Source organism: Triticum urartu, chromosome 5 (assembly GCF_003073215.2).
Source record: "Triticum urartu cultivar G1812 chromosome 5, Tu2.1, whole genome shotgun sequence".
Classification (NCBI taxonomy): domain Eukaryota; kingdom Viridiplantae; phylum Streptophyta; class Magnoliopsida; order Poales; family Poaceae; genus Triticum; species Triticum urartu.
Genome location: NC_053026.1, coordinates 573,414,767 through 573,434,583, shown reverse-complemented (window position 1 = coordinate 573,434,583; position 19,817 = coordinate 573,414,767). Strand labels below are relative to the sequence as shown.

The following is a 19,817-nucleotide window of genomic DNA, read 5'->3' as shown; positions in this document are numbered from 1 at the left end:
ACGCACTGTGAGAGGAGAGAAAAAATGGCAGAGGAGCTGGAGTCCGGGCGAAGAAAAGTGGAGGGAGAGAGGGGGAGGAAAAGACTAGCGACGTGACCTACTAACCCCAATCAGCACGGACGGTGAGGGAGGAGCGAGACATGGCCGGGAAACAAACGAGTTACCTCATCCGGGTCGAAAAGATGAGGCGGAAAGGCTAGCTAGCCGCACTGCCCGCCCGCCCGCCCCCATATGAACATGGCGACTACTACTAGCACTACTCATCATCACATCAAACAACAAATATGGTAAAAGCCACGCTGCCACTAGTAGCATCGTCGCATAATAATTGATCACCCATCTACCGCGCGGAGAGAGAGAGAGAGTGGGGCCGCATGCATGCATGCACAGTGGATGCCCCGAGCACCGCGTAACTGAACACGAACCGACGCGCGACAAGCCAGAAAGAGAGGTACAGTCCGGCGGTAGTAGTACTGTAGTAGGAGCTCGTCGATGGAGGGGACAGACACGCATCACCACTACCGCTAGACCACCCAGCCCGGCCCGGCCCGGCCCAGGCAGCCAGCAGCGATGCGACGAGATATTTACGACGGAGTGATGTGAGTTCGGGCGCGCGTGTGAGTATGATGGCCTAGTGGGGCGAGGAGCCGCTCTGGTGGGCAGGCCAGAGCGGCGCAGGCAACACGGGAGGCGGCCAATGGGGGAGAGACACGTCGGAGCGACGGGACGCCGTGTGCCCTGGGACGGCATCTTGCGCGGCTGGGCTGGGCTAGTTGGTGAGGCAGAGGCGGGGAGTGAGAGTGAGAGGGACGGTGGCGGAGGTGAGGTGACCCACTGGTGGAAGCCCCGGCAAGCGGAGGAGGGGGAGTTTATGGGCGGCAGGGCCCACCGGGTTTGTCCCGTTGCGCTCCATGGCCACCATTTTCTCGCTCTAGTTCCAGGTGGTCCTTTTTTCCTGTGGCATGGCAGCGGGGAGGACCACCACAAGGTGGTGCCCAACTCCACCGGACTGCCATGCCCAACGGGGCGGCCTGCGCCCAGGACGCCTCCTTCGCTTGCTTGCCGCCATCGGCTAAAATTTTACTAAGCTCGAGGCCTCCGTAGCCTACTCAGATCCGCCAGAGGGAGGCGTCACCTTGAGAGAGAGTGTCTCTGGCCGGCCTAAATAGCCAACCGCTGACCCTTTTCTGATTACACAGGCTGTGGAGGAGGCTTTTGTTGCTCAATGAAACCCGTGCAGAGAGAGTTATCAGAAGAAGAAAAAAGAGTTTCTACACAATTACTACACGTGTAGACAGTGACCAGGTTGTCAGGCAGATGATTATTGGTAACTACGAGTACTAGTAAAAGCAGAGAGCATTTACTACTACTCTGTCAAAGTTCATTACCAAGACTAGGGACATACTTGCAGCAGAGGAGAACAGCTCCGTGCGTCTGCTAGTACCAAGTAACAGTAATATTTATTGACATCTCCACATTCAGAGAGAGATAAAATCAAATGCTATATGTAACTAGGATAGATGGCTTGACTGGGAAACTTTCTTTGTTGACATCATAGTCCCCATTACTCTTTCACAAAGATGCTGCTAGTACTAGTGTCTAGGCAATCTGTCTTGAGGGAACTCTCCCAACAGAGAGAGCATTGACTATTGGGAAAACGAGACCTGGCCGTGCCAAAGCACTCTCCCTCGCAAGAGCAGCGCAGTGAGTGCGTGCACGTAACAACAAACAACAAATGGGGAATGGAGGGGGCCGACCGAATAGACAGCGAACAAATAGACAGCAAATCTTTCCCAGTAAGGCTTTGGGTTCGTAGTGGAGGACGGGGAGAGGGGCATCTCAGATCTGCGCCCCGGGGGGGATAGGGGACCGCGAGATCGCTGAGGGAAACCGACCTGTAGTGTCAGGTACTATGGCCGGCCAAAGCCTTTGATGAGTGGCAAACAATCGGCACATGTAATGGCGCCAACCATTCCTGCAGTTGAACTGGCGTGGCACCAGCCACCACCGCTCCCCAGGACCACGCGCGCCAGAGGACAGGACAGCCGCGATTACTACTCCTGTATGCTAACCAATCTCTGGAGATTCCGCCCTCGCGTCGACCAGCTCGTACCACTGCTGCATATAGGAACCATGTGCAACTTCCGTGGCCTGGAGCGGATAGCGCTCCCTAGGGTGGGGCGTTCAATTGGTCAGTCTTAATTTGTTCCTATCCTTTAATAGCTGGGTCCTAAGTGTATGGCACAGTGGGTGCGAGTAATAAGTTCCTCTACAGAGAACAATTGTCCCGCCCCTTTCATGCCTCTGCCTCACTTGATGAGTGAGTCCTGTCATAGGTGGGACTGTATACTACTCTAGTACGAGTATTATTTAGTTGCAGAGTACAGGGTCCAGGGTCCAACTTTAAATAGTATCCTATCTAACTCCATCTCAAACTCCAGAAATATCTATAGCAAGTATTCAAAGGAACACCCTAAAAAAAAAGTATTCAAAGGAAACAGCAACATAAACATCGAGTTTTTTTTAGAGAGGAAAAGAGATAACATGAACATGGAGCTGATATTGAACTGCAAGTGCAAGGCATGCTGGTGAACATAGCATAATGGCTTTTTCTTGTTCACAAAAGTGGAAATGCCTAAAGCAGATAGTACAGGTTCGACAGTCACACAGCAACCAGGATAGACGCAAGATATCAAAAGTAAATCCCGTTTGCTGGAACTAAATAGTGGCAGGTCTGCAAGTGGCGTCGGCGAGAGAGCGTACCTAAGCAACAAGTGGCAAAGGTCATTTGTCCAAGTTTCGTACAGCATGTCCGCGTCAGTTCAATTGAGTTCACAGGGGCACCTGCTATCAGTATCTCCTGCTGTTCCATGAGCCCAAAGTAGAAGACGACTTGACATTGCTGGCGACGGCACCACCACCACCACCACCACTGTTTGCAACAGGGCAATCACGGGACCAGTGACCAGCCTTACCACACTTGAAACACCCATCAGATGAGGTTGCTGAACTTAATGCCCTCCCGCCTTTGTCAGAGTAAGGATCCGAAGCCTGATTCGGGCAGTCCTTCGCCCAGTGGTTCTCTTGCCCACATTTGAAGCAGCCTGAAGAGCTCTTGCTCATGTTTTGGTTGGTGGGGGTAGCACCAGCTTGGTATTGTGATGAACCACCTTGCAGTGGAGCAGCTGTCCTAGGCTGCTGCTGATCGTCACACCATTTGAAAAAGCCACAAGAGCTACCTCCCTGAGAGATTTGTCCCCGGTCCAACACCAAGAGAAAGACATGAAATGCCCGAGTTATCAGGAGTCATACAACAATTATCATCAAAATAAAGTAAAGCGTGAAGGGAACAAGGAATATCATGGATTATTAAATCATAGGTGATGGCATATAGCATCAGTTGCTATCCAGAAAGATGCAGATAGCGAAAAAAAAATGCTCCACTACAACAAAAAGATCTACTGCATATAGGAACTGCCATAATATCTCTTTAAGCAGATTTTGTTCACCAACAGATCATTTCGGGTAATTTCGAATCATGAGAATAAAATAAAGAGCTACATAGGCAACAAGCACATGCTGTTATTGTTTACTATATTAGTAAAATGCCATTTTTTACACAAACAATAAAGAATAAGGATATTTATTTGGCTACCAGTTGCATTGCATGACAGGCTGTGGAAAGGGTGCTCCAGATACCATGAAAGAAAAACACGTCAGCCATGCATACCCAGTTAAATGCTATCAGGCCAATTTAAGATTTGGAAAGCGTGTATTCCAGATACCACAAAAGAAAGTATGTCGGCCATGCATATCCGGTTAAATGATTATCATGCCGATTTAAGATGGTACAGAAACCACTTCCTCATGATCGAGAATAATTGAGTTGAACCCAAATGACCTAGTTGCTCAGTCATAAGAGCAAAAAGGTAACAAGATATGAAGATATGAACCGCATTAAAACGTGAATCTGTTCTGTTGGCAACTAAATCTTAACTCATAACTGCACTCTGCAACTGTGACCATCACACTGTCAACATCTTCTATTGGAAAAATATGGAATATGCGGATGATATGATAGTCATGAATCATGGCCACAAGATAAAGAGTTATAAATGCCCAAGTAACTATCCACGTCAACACAGCAACTTCCAACCGTAAGAATTGGTACAAATGATTAAGTAGATGACATGCTTTGTGGCTTAATACTAATTAGCAGGAGAAAATAAGCACCAAGTGTTCAGTATAACTTGATATTAAAAATTACATGTCACATTAGATAAAAGCATGACATTAAATCCACAGCGTAACACGTCCGCAGCATAATATGGATACAGTAAAATATCATGCACACAACCATGTAATCAAAGAAAGAAATTAATGTTGGGCATAAAATGTCCAGATGAATGAACCTGAGCTGGGCACCGATAAAACTGCCTCCCAACATTAACTCCCGCCTTTGTCGTGAGAATTAAGCATGTTCCAGCACCACAGGAACAAGGCATATTCACAATTGATGCATCTGACTGAAAGCTTGTGCTGCTGCGAGCATTAGCAGCGCCTGGAGATGGAGCATCACACCACTCAAAGAAGTTGCAACCTCCATTGTCCTTATGGTAAAAAATAACATCAGCACCACAGGTACGTTAAAATAAGAGAAACAAAAGGAGACAAGAAATAGCCTTCTTTCTTCATTACGGAATGAAATCTCCAATTTGGGTTAGCCGAATGTACATGCATGCGCATATACATCAGCTAACAGAACGGCCCTTTATTGATTTGCACTTTCCAAGATTAAATTAGACATTTGCAACATGACAATCATAACTCTGAAGGTGAAGGCAAACAAACATACTCGAGAAACGCTGGAGGTTGGTTATGGACTAAGGGCAACAGACACACATTACACAAGCATGACTGCAAATTTGGCTAAAGAAAACTCAAACAACAGGCTCACTTCACGCATTTATCCAACAATTTCTCAAGTATGATGTGCATCTAATGTTCATAAAATAAATGCCGGAGAGTCAGTGCAGCCAGTGGAAAGGTTTGGTCTACCAGATATAGCAGACAGCTCGGGGATATGCAGAAGAAAAACCAACCAGAAACTCTGGATCAGGGACAGTGCAACCAGAGCAATGGCAGGCGCAGGATGGGGATCTCTTGAAAATCAATACTGACGGTGCTTTCAGTGCAGCAAATGGCAGAGGAGGCTGGGGATTCGGGATTCGGGACCGACTGGGGACAGTTAGAGGTTATGGAGCTGGGTCTATTCCTCGTCCGGCAAGTGCACTACAGGCGGAAGCGCATGCGTGTACTGAAGCTTTGAAAGCTGCAGTGGACTGGCGAATGACAAACATCATACTGTAGGCAGAAAGCAGGAATCTCATCCAGGCAATGCAATCCACCTATTTGATCTGACAAATGAGTGTATTATCTTTAGAGATTTGCATGTGTTTGCTAGACTTAATTTTACCATGGTTTCATACTCTTGTGTGCCTAGAGGTTGTATTAAGCTAGCTCATGACCTCGCTGCTGTCGGGGCATGTGGAAACAATCCCAGGTTTCTGTGGTTAGAGAACCTGCCACCTGATGTAAGCTACGTTGAGGCCAACACGTTTGTTGTGCCTGAGTGATAATGGAATTGGTGTTCCAGCTCAAAAAAAAGGTTCCACGCATCAGGATTTCATTTGTACTTTATAAGACTTAGTTTTTAGCACTAGTGGTGGCCTAAACCTTGCATATTTTACTTTTCTTTAATAGGTTAAATAATTGATACTTATTTTAAAAAGCAAAACAGAAAGAGTTTAAGACACTCTGTAAAATGCCTTAGCGAACTGGATGCTAGAGTTAGGGACAGAAATGCCAATGGAATTGCCCCAATACAACAGAAATGGCGGAAGTTAACCTAAGGCAGAGACAAGGGCAAATCAGACCGGAATCGTTCAGATATCACTTATTCCATATCCTATTCCAAGGTCTTTTGGGGTTAAGTGTTTGGGAAAGATAGTGCAAGAAAAGAATACCTAAGCTGATAGCACCAGTAACAAATATAGATCAAATCTATAGTAAACTAATGAATATTCAGTCAGATATCAGGTGAAAATGGTGTCACACATATAACACTATTGCTAAAAAAATCCATATAACATTGATAAACCACCGTACATGTCCAAAATACAGCAATACAGTTCAGAAGCCACGACTCAGAATCACATAACAGAGGCAGACAAACTTGAAGACTAAGGTAATATAAACGGATGTAATATTTGCCTAGACCGGGTAGAGAAGATGCATTTTAAAATATCAGAATAATGACTATATGTAGCTTTCAGAGACGGATTCTTTGGACAGTCCAATGAAATACTTGGCTCACATAATAGACAAACATTTAAAAGCTACAGAGATACGCCACATGAAAGAGGCCTGGCATTTGTCAATGTTATTTGGTTTTGAACTTAAAAGCAAAAACCTAAAATATGTAAGTCAAAGAGTAGGCAATTGACAAGGTGCAACAACAAAAATGAAGCTAAAAACAAATTATGTCTATACATCCACCTAAGAATAGGAACACAACTTATATAGCCCATCAAGCACCCATGACAACACTAATCATGCAGCACACACAAGTTAATTGACTGCTGCTGAAGGTCTGATCCTAACACGCCACCGAAATTGAATGAAACACATGTACTACAGCTTCTTGCAATAATCATATTGGTACTCAGCAAAAAACACAGAAGGATGTTCTTCTAAACCAAACTATGATGGGCATTAAGTCGGCCACCGCACTACTAACTGGGAAACAACAATCATGTTTGCAAAACTAACTTCTCCAAATTCTATAAGAAGCAACTCAGCAGGCCACACTGCCAGAATACTACTATCTTCGATCAACCAGCATGGAGAAATTCTTGTAGAATAATATGCATCATAATATCTAAACCATGTTTTATTTCTTAGTAAGTACGAGACAGGCTGAATGCAACATTATTACACAGTGGTGAAGCTAGAAGTCAATGGCGGGAGAAATAAAGATTTGCCATGAACAATGGTACACACGGACCAGAGTAAGCACATCAGAACTGAAAAATGGTTAAACTATCAGCTGCAGTATAAATGCAAGTGAACTTGGTTTTGCACCAAACCATACATGCACTTGATTTTGTAACAAATAATATTGTTACATCTCCAGACGACCATTGCACTTGGTTCAAGTTCACTATTAACGATTTTTGAGTTTTGGGCTAGCTCAGGGCATCCAAATCACAAGACCACATGGGCACATTGCATTACAAGTACAACTCTCCGAAATGCACAAGGTAACAGGATGATGTGATTTAACAATGAGGGCTGATACTCACCCGCGTGGGACACCTGTAGAACTTGCGGCCGGGGTTTCTGGGCGTGCTGGAGGTGAGCACAAGGCAGATCCCAGCGCCGCAGGGGCACGCCTTCTCCTCCACCTCCCCGCCCGCATCCACATAGCCGCCGCCACCGCCGCCGATTCCGCCTCCTACACCGCCCCCGATCCCGCCGCCGACACTTGCCTGCAAGGATTGGGGGCACTCTCTCGCCCAGTGACTGGTGTCCCCGCACTTGAAGCACGCGCCCTTGGTGATCTGTGCGCCGCCACCAGGGGAGACGCCTGGGACCTTGGAGCCGCCGGGCCGCTTGTGGGCGAGGGTTAGGGTTTCCTGCTGCTGCTTCCAGGCGGCGCTGTGGCTGCCCTTGAGCGCGGACAGGTAGGACCCCTCGGAGGCGGCGGGGGTCGGCGACGGGGAGGTGGAGAGGCGGGGGCGCTTGGAGGACGCGTTCGCCGCGGCCTCCGCTGCCTCGGCGGCGAGGAGGAAGGCCTCGTCGTCGACGTCGTCGAGCAGCGACATGGTCGAGGCGGGCGGTTGGGTATGGGGAGGCCGGTGTGGTTTGAGGATTTGGGGAGGATTTCGTGCGGGAGTTTTCGAGCTTTTCTGCCGCGGAAGACGAATCGAAATGTTTTTTTCTTAGGCAAAGACGAAGCAAAATGGTGCGACGAACGCGGGGATGCTCGGGCGCCCCTATGTCTCGCTTTAAGCGAGTAAACCGAGACAGGGGGATGCGCTCGCTTCGGGGCGACCCACAGACGGGCCAGCCCAGGCGCGCGGGAGCCACAGCCTGTTTTTTTTTTTACTGTTTTCTGTTCTAATTTTTTTAATTTTTGTACTTTTATTTATACTTTAAAATATTCTATATATGTATATATTACAAAAACACTCTTCAAAAACATATTTGAAATTTTTTTGAATAAGTATTAAAAAATGTTGAACAACAATTTGAAGAAGTATTTAAAAATGTGGAATAAGTATTGAAAATGATGAACAAGTACTTGAAAAATATTGAATAGGTATTAAAAAATGTTGAATGAGTATATGAAAAATGCTGAAAAAGTATTTAAAAATGTCAAACAATAATTTCAAAAATGTTATACAAGTATTTGAAAATGTTGAATAAATGTAAAAAATGTTAAACAAGTATTTGAAAAATGTTGAATAGGTATTAAAAATGTTGAATAAGTATTAAAAATTTTGAACAAGTATTTGAAAAAATGTTAAATGACTATTAAAATGTTATACAAGTATTTGAAAAATGTTGAAATAGCGTTCACGCAATGTTGAACGTGTACTAGTGGTCGGGGCGCACCCTGGTGCGCCTCTTGAGTGGTTACTCTACGGTGCCGGGTATGTCTCCGCCCATTCAAGTTGCTTTGTTCATGGCTGAATCGTGTCCACGGCACGGCGAGGGACCCTGGTATAGAGATGTTGCACCTATTAGTTCTTTGCAGATTGATGATGAAAAGCTATCACTGGCGGAAATATGCAACACCTGATTAGGACACAAAAAAGGAAAGCAACTTTGAGTTCTGATGAACAATCTCAGAAAACCAGAAGGACAACATACTATATACAACTTTTTTTGTTTGAGAGAAGATAGAAAGTTCCAACAAGATACCATTCAGAAGGCAATATACAACCAGAAAAACTAAAACAAACGCCAAAACTCGTAGACAACTATGCCATTCCACTCCAATTAAATCCTTATTGTTATCAGGATCAGGATACCTAGAGGTAACCATGCTTCAAATTAGCACTTGTAACTGCAGCTGTCATCCTGTGGGGAAAAGATTAAAAAGGGTGTTGTTGTTGGTAATCACAATTTAAGAATAATGCATTGTGGTAATTTAGTATCCCATTAATAGTTCTTCACGGCAAACATTGAGGATCATATCAGCCTGAGTGGTTGGACATCAATCAGAACGGTTTGTGTACTTAATGCTCAAGCAGTAAGTGTGTCACGCACAAATAAAATGAATCTGAGACGACTATCAAGGACAAAAGATAACTCACCTTCAAATCCTTGGTGAAGCATAACCTAGTTTCAAACTGAGCCTTCTTGCAAGTGATTGTGGTGAGCCCCTAAATGCATGGTTTGATTTATCAATGAAATCATTCGTGCAGTTCGATAGTAGAGAAGAAATGCATGAATGGCACAAAGCTGGTGAGAGAGGGACACGAAAGAGATGGCACCGCGCGATGGTATTCCTCGGAATTCAGAGTCTGACGCCCTTAGTCTCTGGATCTTTCTTCTTGCCATGTACATCTTAATTCTTTCCGCCAGCCCTGTGTACAATACACACATGATCAGCTACACACACACACACACACACACACACACAGACACAGAGGCAAGTAATCACTTGTTACTACTGACTGGATTATGTGATTGTTAAATGATATAACACTGGCACCGCATTGAAAAATGACTACCAGCAACTCGTGCAAGAATCAGAGATGACGGTGAAGTACCTGCAAATGTTTTTGGGATTGTCCACTGACCATTGAATAATCAAACAGTTATTGTCAAACTGATGCTTGCAAATACAAAATGCATCAATAAACTTATGGAATGCTATTGCAAATAATCTTCATTTTTCTCTCATTGTGATGTCACTTGCTAAGACTATGATTCAGCTAGCTTGCAAACGACAATCATGTCTACAATCTAGGTTGCCTGAATATCCCAATTACTAATAGAATGCCCTTGACAGTAAAAGAGGAGGATAATAAAAATATTAAATTACAACTTTGCAGGTTTCACCATTTGATCACCTGTGCATAAAAGAACTTGCCCCAATTTTACAAATGTACCACATACACCTCCCATATGCCCATTCAACAGGGAGTCACCCAACTGTAATGTAGATATCGTATAACTTCATTTGGACGAGTAAAAAATAGACACAAAAAGACATATAACTTCAGTTGCATAAACTTATGTTATAACGGTGCAAGTTGTTGCGAAGGAAAATAATTACTCACCACAATATTTCTCACAGCATGCCCATTTATAGGACATGACATTGTTTCCACATGCTGATTGACACCACATGGATTATATTGCCGACAAGGCTGATCTTCTTTCTGTAATCCTTCTCTCTTATAAATGGTAGCCTGCGATTTCCAGGTGTACTTTGAGAACAATGGACTTCTAGCTTGCCTTCTAATAAAGCATGATAAACCCGCGCAATAATGTCCCTGAGATAATAAGGTTGGCAGCACTAAGATAGCAACCACCTGGGTGAAGAATAAAAGATAACATGGAGGGTAGAGTGAACCATACCTTTATATATCTTTGACAAGAAAATCACCCTCTACTGAGAGTTCCAGATGCGCCGCTGTTTCCAATATAATCATATACTGAAAACTTCGCTGTATGTTTCCATTTTGAGAGATGGTTTCTGAGAATTAAACAACTGCATGAAAGAAAACTTCATGAATTCGGTGTGACTATTAATCCCGGAAACAGGCTAAACCTTATACTATAATATGACAAAGGGAGCACGATTTGGCTCCCAGATTCATGTGCTCCCACTGCGAGCAACAGAAATTCACAAAAATACACATGAAGTGTTGTATCCTTGCAATTTTCATGGAAAATCAAGTATTTTTTGCACCTTGGGAAAACAGTGCTAAAAAGTATATCAGTGTTGGTTGATACATGTAGTTCACATTTTAAACTTTAATCTTGATATAGGTCATATAGTCCTGCACTGAAGATATGTCATCAGTGGAAATTTTGTTTTGCATATATAGTTTGAGGGGATGACCACAACTTTAGTCATAGAAAGTTATAAACATTTCCTCATATGGTATTCCCAACATTTTTTCAATCCATTTCCTCCCCCAACATTTTTTCAATCCCTAGTACTCCTCGTTTGTAAGATGATGAGAAAACTGCATGCAAAAGGAAATGATGGGAATACCATATGTGGAAGGAATGAGTTATCTACTCCCTGAGGAATCATGGTCAAAGCCTTCCTAGTGGCAGAGTTTAAAACAATTCACATACAACCTTTACTCAGTTCTAAGAAATGTTTACAGGTTATGCAGAGAAACAGTGAAACACACCAAAAAATTATCTGACTGGCTGTATAATAGTAAGCGACACATAAACAAGTTCAAAGTAATGAAACCACTAATATAAAGATGGTTATCAGGAGAAGGGTCCAACCTGTTCCTTCCAAAAATCTCCAAACCAAAATATGGAGAAATTTGACCGGCAGCTGCATATGTCGGTGCCAGATTTCCAAGCTCGTGTTCAAGATCAGGAGCAGTTGCCTTGGGAGTAAGTTGATCTGTCGAGGAGGGTGGACGTTGACGGCGACATGGTAGCCACTGATCTGACCGGAGAAGTGCCTCCTCCTCCTCTGGCCGCCATGGAAGAGCGTAGCTTCCTCCTCTGGCCTCCGTAGCAGCGACAACCATAGCTAGATGCCTGGAGCCGGCTGAACATGGCCACAGACATATCAGTGCCAACGTTGTGAGGGAAGTATCTGCCAATTTTCCACTGACTGCACCACAAACCTGAAATATTAACATAGTACAAAACAATGAACACAACTATACGAGCATTTCCTCTGATCTAGACTCTCGTGCTGAGTAGTCACACATTAAGTGTATAAAGTTTAAAAGAAATGTGAACCTGATGTGCATGTGCCAGCAAAATGAAGCAACTAAAAATACAAGCAGCAGCAGCACACATCTTGGGCTCACATATCTAGCAAAAATAACAGCGGCAGCAACACATCGACCAAAAGAACAATGGAAATATGTTCACATATGCAAACAATAAGTCAATGCTGAAACTAAGGGCAAAGAAAGTAACCTAAATACAACCACTGTGAGGTGGACAATAAATTAATAAGCATACTCTGGCTCTTTCAGTAAAGAGCTTTTGGTTCAAAAGTTTATACATACTTGTTGTTAAGCGGTTCCCTGTCACACTTTAGCCTGTACGGAGCTAGCTGTTGTTGTCGCCTGAAAAACAGTAGTATTGGGAAAGACAGGTCACAATTTACTAGTGGCACAGGAAAATGCAAATGACAGATTTGGATAATAGTGTCAACTTACTTCACCGGAAACATGGCAACAATTAATCGATTTTGGCACCAGCATATTTTTTTCTAGTCATCAAGAACTCTATGTTCTAGTAATATAAGATACTGCAAATTTATGCTATATGATAGAAGTGACGAAAGACTCCTTTTTGGGGGGGGAAAGATGCATTTTTTATTCCTCAAGTAAAATTAGCTGTGAACGGTTTATTTCACCCCAATGAATAACAAAAATCTCCATTTTGCAACAAACAAATCTGCGGTTCCTTTTTTGTCAACAATACAGATCGAAGTATAATGTAGTGCCATATATAACCAATCATAAAGATCAAATGTTCCGCGAGACTGACGATAACCAAACAAAAAAATCTCTATTTTGCACATGCTACTCAGATATTTCACAGAATTTGACAGATAATACATTCACCTGTCACATCATGGCGTGGATAAACAACTAAGAGTCTCCTGTAGTGTTATTCAAAAAATGAGCTAGCTAGTCCATCTTCAGGACAAATAACAGTAAATACGGCGGCTTAGCTTGCACTTAGTTTGATTAAAATAGCTTTGGCTGTACAGTGCTAGGTTGTGGCAAAACAATAGTTCATATAAAGGATAGCAAGCAATTTGACAAATACCTGAACTCCATGGATCAATCACTTGTAAATTCATTTGTAGATGTCACGCGGCGAACTTAACCACCACCTTAAAATTCCTTTGTCGCCTGAATCAAAAGGAAAAGGAAAATACATTCAGAACACTGAACACATATAAACCAGCCCGGGAAAAAATAAATATTGATTGTGAAATGGCTGACCCATGGGAGCCAGAGCCATCATTATCGTCATGCAGAGTGATATGAAACTCTTCATAAGTGAAAGGCAACGGGCCTGCCGTGTATAGGCTCTTCCTGCCATTGTTCGCCGGCAGCCTCCCACCGAGATAAGACGCCCTGTGCAGGTTCACCAGCTCATTGATCACTGCTTAGTTGACGACGATGTGACTTCCGGAGCGATCAAAACCTGCAGTTTCAAAATCAGATCAGGACACACGATTTTCTGCAGGACAAGAGAGTACTGCTAATTAATTACGGGGATAGCAAAAGAAGAAGAAACACACATGGTAGTGGTGGAGATTCTTTTCCGGCAGCTCGGATCAGTATGTCACAAGCTCGTATTACAAACTTCATCATCGACATATGGGTTACGTGACCCAAAAATAATGTTGTTGGGTTCATATTCAAGAACAATTTCAAGAGACTGCAATTTTGTAGCTATGAACAGCGTATAATACAAAAAATTCACAGCCAAGGCTGAACTTCGGATGATGATTGGACACGATATAAGCAGCATGTTGTAAATGAACAGCAATAAGTAGTTCATAAGTGTCAACTAGGGATATACAGTTTGGAGCAATCAGTTAAAAGCGAGGGAAGAATCTATATATCGCATTCAGGAAACTAAGTTAATAGTATCAGCATCCAATTTCCTTTGAAAAGCCTACGTGTGAAGCCAGAAGCACACCGGCAACCCGAGAAAGAAGGAAATTCCTCCTTCACGCTCAGATAACCACATTAATTGCTACAATCCCGACGTTTTCCCCATGCTTTTCGCCCCCAAATTCCTTGGATGTCAGGGCACGCGGAATCCCACACATTCAAAGGGGGGTTCCTTTCTCGTCAAATCATGTCCTGGACACAGAATCTCGCAAAATCGAAAGGACAACTCTAATTAGTCCTCACCGGAGCTTCGTGTGCTCTGAAATCCCCCCTCGGGCCACAAATTCGCAGCTGCGGAAGCAAGATTCTACCCTCCCCTATCCCCTCCGAGCTCCCAACCCGTCCGTGCACACGAGAACGCGGGAGAAAGGAGGGGGTATGGGGGAAGCCTTTTTTTACCTGGAAGATGATGGTGAAGCGGGCGAGGGGCGCGGTGCAGGTCTTGCTGACGATGCCAGCGAAGCCTCCGGCGGCGAGGTGCGCGGCGGTGCCGATGTGGCGCTGCTGCTGCTCCTGGTGGGGGGAGGCCGAGACGGCGCACCAGAGGAGGGCGGCGGCCAGAAACAACGGTCCGCCGGAGCGGCGGTCCTCGAGTTGGCGCGCGGTCCGGCACTCCTCCTGCCGATGGCGACAACTCCGGGAGGAGCAGATGCGCAAGCAGCAGTCGCGGCTCCTCCAAATATGGTCACGCGATGGAGAAGTGTGGCAGGGGGGCGGATCGACCTCGTCCGGGTGGAGCTCGTCCTTGACTTCATCGGGACGAGATCTGACGGGGCCGTCCGCGTCTGCCTTCTAACTCTTGTCGCCGCCTTGCCGTCAGGACCGTGGGGAAGAGCAGCGCCACACCTGGGCGCCGGTGGTGGCGGCGGCTGCGGGGAGGGCGGGGGTGGGGCTGGCGGCGGCAGACGAGGGAAAGGGAGAGGGAGAGGAATTGGGGATGGGAACTGGGGGCTGCGCCGTGGCCAATCTCTTTCTCTCTTTCTTCTCGACGAAGGGAACCTTTTTGTCTCGTACCATTGCCGACGTGGACATTGCCAGGGCTCGCCCTTGATGCACAGCTGAATGGTTTTAATACAAAAAATATTGATCACTTGTTACAAAAACGTTTTTGACATGTATGAAAATGTAGAGTGAAAAAAAAGACATAAGAAAACACAAAAGAGAAACAAAAAATGGAGAAGAAAAAAACAAACGAAGAATGGAGAAGAAATGAAAAAATCTGAGAAGAAAGAAAAAGGAATGAAAAAAAGGGAGAAGAAAAGGAGATGAACCAAAAGAAAATGAAAAAAGAAAAAGAAAAAATGGAGATGACCGGCTTGGTCGCCTTTAGTAGATCTCGATCCCACTACCAACCAGTAACATGAAGTGGTTGGAGTGGTTAGCTGAGCTGGTGATCACCCTGGAGACCAGGGTTTATCCTAGCCAGGGGGCGCCCCGTTTATTCCTGATTTTTTTAATCTGTGCGCTAAATGAGCCGGCCCGACACTGCTCACGAGTCGACGCAGGAGATCCTTGTGGACTTGCTTAATGTGATAAATAGTCGCTGCGGTGATGCTCTTCCTCTTCTCTTGTCGTGCGTGGGCCGCAGCAGAATTGTTGGTGTGGGTGAAGAAATTATGCCCTAGAGGCAATAATAAAGTTATTATGTATTTTCTTATATCATGATAAATGTTTATTATTCATGCTAGAATTGTATTAACCGGAAACATAATACTTGTGTGAATACATAGACAAACAAAATGTCACTAGTATGCCTCTACTTGACTAGCTCGCTGATCAAAGATGGTTATGTTTCCTAGCCATAGATATGTGTTGTTATTTGATTAACGGGATCACATCATTAGGAGAATGATGTGATTGACTTGACCCATTCCATTAGCTTAGCACTCGATCGTTTAGTATGTTGATATTGCTTTCTTCATGACTTATACATGTTCCCATGACTATGAGATTATGCAACTCCCGTTTACCGGAGGAACACTTTGTGTGCTACCAAACGTCACAACGTAACTGGGTGATTATAAAGGTGCTCTACAGGTGTCTCCGAAGGTATTTGCTGGGTTGGCGTATTTCGAGATTTGTCACAGGTATCTCTGAGCCCACTCGGTAATGCACATCACTTAAGCCTTGCAAGCATTGCAACTAATGAGTTAGTTGCGAGATGATGTATTACGGAACGAGTAAGAGACTTGCCGGTAACGAGATTGAACTAGGTATTGAGATACCGACGATCAAATCTCGGGTAAGTAACATACCGATGACAAAGGGAACAACATATGTTGTTATGCGGTCTGACCGATAAAGATCTTCGTAGAATATGTGGGAGCCAATATGAGCATCCAGGTTCCGTTATTGGTTATTGACCGGAGACGTGTCTCGGTCATGTCTACATAGTTCTCGAACCCGTAGGGTCCGCACGCTTAAAGTTTCGATGACGGTTATGTTGGGGAACGTTGCAGAAAACAAAAAATTTCCTACGGTTTCACCAAGATCCATCTATGAGTTCATCTAGCAACGAGTGATCGGATTGCATCTACATACCTTTGTAGATCACACGCGGATGATGGGGAACGTAGTAATTTCAAAAAAATTCCTACGCACTCGCAAGATCATGGTGATGCACAGCAACGAGGGGAGAGTGTGATCTACATACCCTTGGTAGATCGACAACGGAAGCGTTTGGTTGATGTAGTCGTACGTCTTCACGGCCCGACCGATCAAGCACCGAAACTACGGCACCTCCGAGTTCTAGCACACGTTCAGCTCGATGACGATCCCCGGACTCCGATCCAGCAAAGTGTCGGGGAAGAGTTCCGTCAGCACGACGGCGTGGTGACGATCTTGATGTACTACTGCCGCAGGCCTTCGCCTAAGCACCGCTACAATATTATCGAGGACTATGGTGGCTGGGGGCGCCACACACGGCTAAGAATAAGATCACGTGGATCAACTTGTGTGTCTCTGGGGTGCCCCTGCCTCCGTATATAAAGGACTAAAAGGGGGGAGGCTGGCCGGCCATCATAGGTGCGCCAGGAGAGTCCTACTCTCTCTGGGAGTAGGATTCCCCCCCCCCCAATCCTAGTTGGAATAGGACTCGCGGAGGGGGGAAAAGAGAGAGGGGGGCCGGCCCCCTCTCCTTGTCCAATTCGGACCAAGGGAGGGGAGGGGTGCGCGGCCCACTATGGGCTGCTCCTTCTCTTTTCCACTAAGGCCCATTAAGGCCCATATAGCTCCCGGGGGGTTCCGATAACCTCCCGGTACTCCGGTAAAATCCCGATTTTCACCTGGAACACTTCTGATATCCAAACATAGGCTTCCAATATATCAATCTTTATGTCTCGACCATTTCGAGACTCCTCGTCACGTCCGTGATCACATCCGGGACTCCGAACAACCTTCGGTACATCAAAATGCATAAACTCATAATAAAACTGTCATCGTAACCTTAAGCGTGCGGACCCTACGGGTTCGAGAACAATGTAGACATGACCGAGACATGTCTCCGGTCAATAACCAATAGCGGGACCTGGATGCCCATATTGGATCCTACATATTCTACGAAGATCTTTATCGGTCAGACCGCATAACAACATACGTTGTTCCCTTTGTCATCGGTATGTTACTTGCCCGAGATTCGATCATCGGTATCCAATACCTAGTTCAATCTCGTTACCGGCAAGTCTCTTTACTCGTTCTGTAATACATCATCCCGCAAGTAACTCATTAGTTGCAATGCTTGAAAGGCTTAAGTGATGTGCATTACCGAGAGGGCCAGAGATACCTCTCTGACAATCGGAGTGACAAATCCTAATCTCGAAATACGCCAACCCAACATGTACCTTTGGAGACACCTGTAGAGCTCCTTTATAATCACCCAGTTACGTTGTGACGTTTGGTAGCACACAAAGTGTTCCTCCGGCAAACGGGAGTTGCATAATCTCATAGTCATAGGAACATGTATAAGTCATGAAGAAAGCAATAGCAACATACTAAACGATCGGGTGCTAAGCTAATGGAATGGGTCATGTCAATCAGATCATTCAACTAATGATGTGATCCCGTTAATCAAATAACAACTCTTTGTCCATGGTAAGGAAACATAACCATCTTTGATTAACGAGCTAGTCAAGTAGAGGCATACTAGCGACACTTTGTTTGTCTATGTATTCACACATGTATTATGTTTCCGGTTAATACAATTCTAGCATGAATAATAAACATTTATCATGATATAAGGAAATAAATAATAACTTTATTATTTCCTCTAGGGCATATTTCTTTCAGTCTCCCACTTGCACTAGAGTCAATAATCTAGTTCACATTGCCATGTGATTTAACAGCAATAGTTCACATCACCATGTGATTAACACCCATAGTTCACATCGATATGTGATCAACACCCAAAGGGTTTACTAGAGTCAGTAATCTAGTTTCACATCGCTATGTGATTAACACCCAAAGAGTACTAAGGTGTGATCATGTTTTGCTTGTGAGATAATTTTAGTCAACGGGTCTGTCACATTCAGATCCGTAAGTATTTTGCGAATTTCTATGCCAACAATGCTCTGCACGGAGCTACTCTAGCTCATTGCTCCCACTTTCAATATGTATCTAGATCGAGACTTAGAGTCATCCAGATCTGTGTCAAAATGTGCATCGACGTAACCTTTTACGACGAACCTTTTTGTCACCTCCATAATTGAGAAATATTTCCTTATTCCACTAAGGATAATTTTGACCGTTGTCCGGTGATCTACTCTTAGATCACTATCGTACTCCCTTGCTTAACACAGTGTAGGGTATACAATAGATCTGGTACATAGCATGGCATACTTTATAGAACCTATGGCTGAGGCATAGGGAATGACTTTCATTCTATTTCTATCTTCTGCCGTGGTCGGGCTTTGAGTCTTACTCAATTTCACACCTTGTAACACAGGCAAGAACTCTTTCTTTGACTGTTCCATTTTGAACTACTTCAAAATCTTGTCAAGGTTTGTACTTATTGAAAAAACTTATCAAGCGTCTTGATCTATCTCTATAGATCTTGATGCTCAATATGTAAGCAGCTTCACCGAGGTCTTTCTTTGGAAAATTCCTTTCAAACACTCCTTTATGCTTTGCAGAATAATTCTACATTATTTCCGATCAACAATATGTCATTCACATATACTTATCAGAAATGTTGTAGTGCTCCCACTCACTTTCTTGTAAATACAGGCTTTATCGCAAGTCTGTATAAAACTATATGCTTTGATCAACTTATCAAAGCGTATATTCCAACTCCGAAATGCTTGCACCAGTTCATAGATGGATCGCTGGAGCTTGCATATTTTGTTAGCACCTTTAGGATTGACAAAACCTTCTGATTGTATCATATACAACTCTTCTTTAATAAATCTATTAAGGAATGCAATTTTGTTTATCCATTTGCCAGATTTCATAAAATGCGGCAATTGCTAACATGATTCGGACAGACTTAAGCATAGATACGAGTGAGAAACTCTCATCGTAGTCAACACCTTGAACTTGTCGAAAATCTTTTGCGACAATTCTAGCTTTGTAGATAGTAACACTACTATCAGCGTCCGTCTTCCTCTTGAAGATCCATTTATTCTCAATTGCTTGTCGATCATCGGGCAAGTCAACCAAAGTCCATATTTTGTTCTCATACATGGATCCCATCTCAGATTTCATGGCCCCAAGCCATTTTGCGGAATCTGGGCTCACCATCGCTTCTTCATAGTTCGTAGGTTCGTCATGGTCAAGTAGCATGACCTCCAGAACAGGATTACCGTACCACTCTGGTGCGGATCTCACTTTGGTTTACCTACGAGATTCGGTAGTAACTTGATCTGAAGTTACATGATCATCATCATTAGCTTCCTCACT

The 19,817-nt window shown here is 44.2% G+C and overlaps 1 protein-coding gene and 1 long non-coding RNA gene across 3 annotated transcripts; both read right to left on the bottom strand.

Annotated features, from left to right (window-relative positions):
- Positions 1–2,540: 2,540 nt before the first annotated feature.
- Positions 2,541–8,033, bottom strand: LOC125510861 (DNA-binding protein HEXBP-like). Its single transcript, XM_048676134.1, has 3 exons — positions 7,365–8,033; positions 4,413–4,610; positions 2,541–3,243 (listed from the first exon to the last, which is right to left on the bottom strand). The coding sequence occupies exons 1-3, from the start codon at positions 7,884–7,886 to the stop codon at positions 2,851–2,853; spliced, it is 1,113 nt and encodes a 370-aa protein (XP_048532091.1). The 5' UTR covers positions 7,887–8,033; the 3' UTR covers positions 2,541–2,850.
- Positions 8,034–11,250: 3,217 nt separating this feature from the next.
- Positions 11,251–14,916, bottom strand: LOC125510860. Of its 2 annotated transcripts, none has more exons than XR_007284777.1 (5): positions 13,547–14,296; positions 13,245–13,449; positions 13,066–13,151; positions 12,294–12,353; positions 11,251–11,900 (listed from the first exon to the last, which is right to left on the bottom strand). It is a non-coding gene; the product is annotated as an uncharacterized LOC125510860 (long non-coding RNA). The 2 variants fall into 2 exon arrangements; XR_007284776.1 differs by lacking the exon at positions 13,547–14,296 and adding an exon at positions 14,325–14,916 and having other exon boundaries at positions 11,258–11,900.
- Between the last annotated feature and the right edge of the window lie 4,901 nt (positions 14,917–19,817).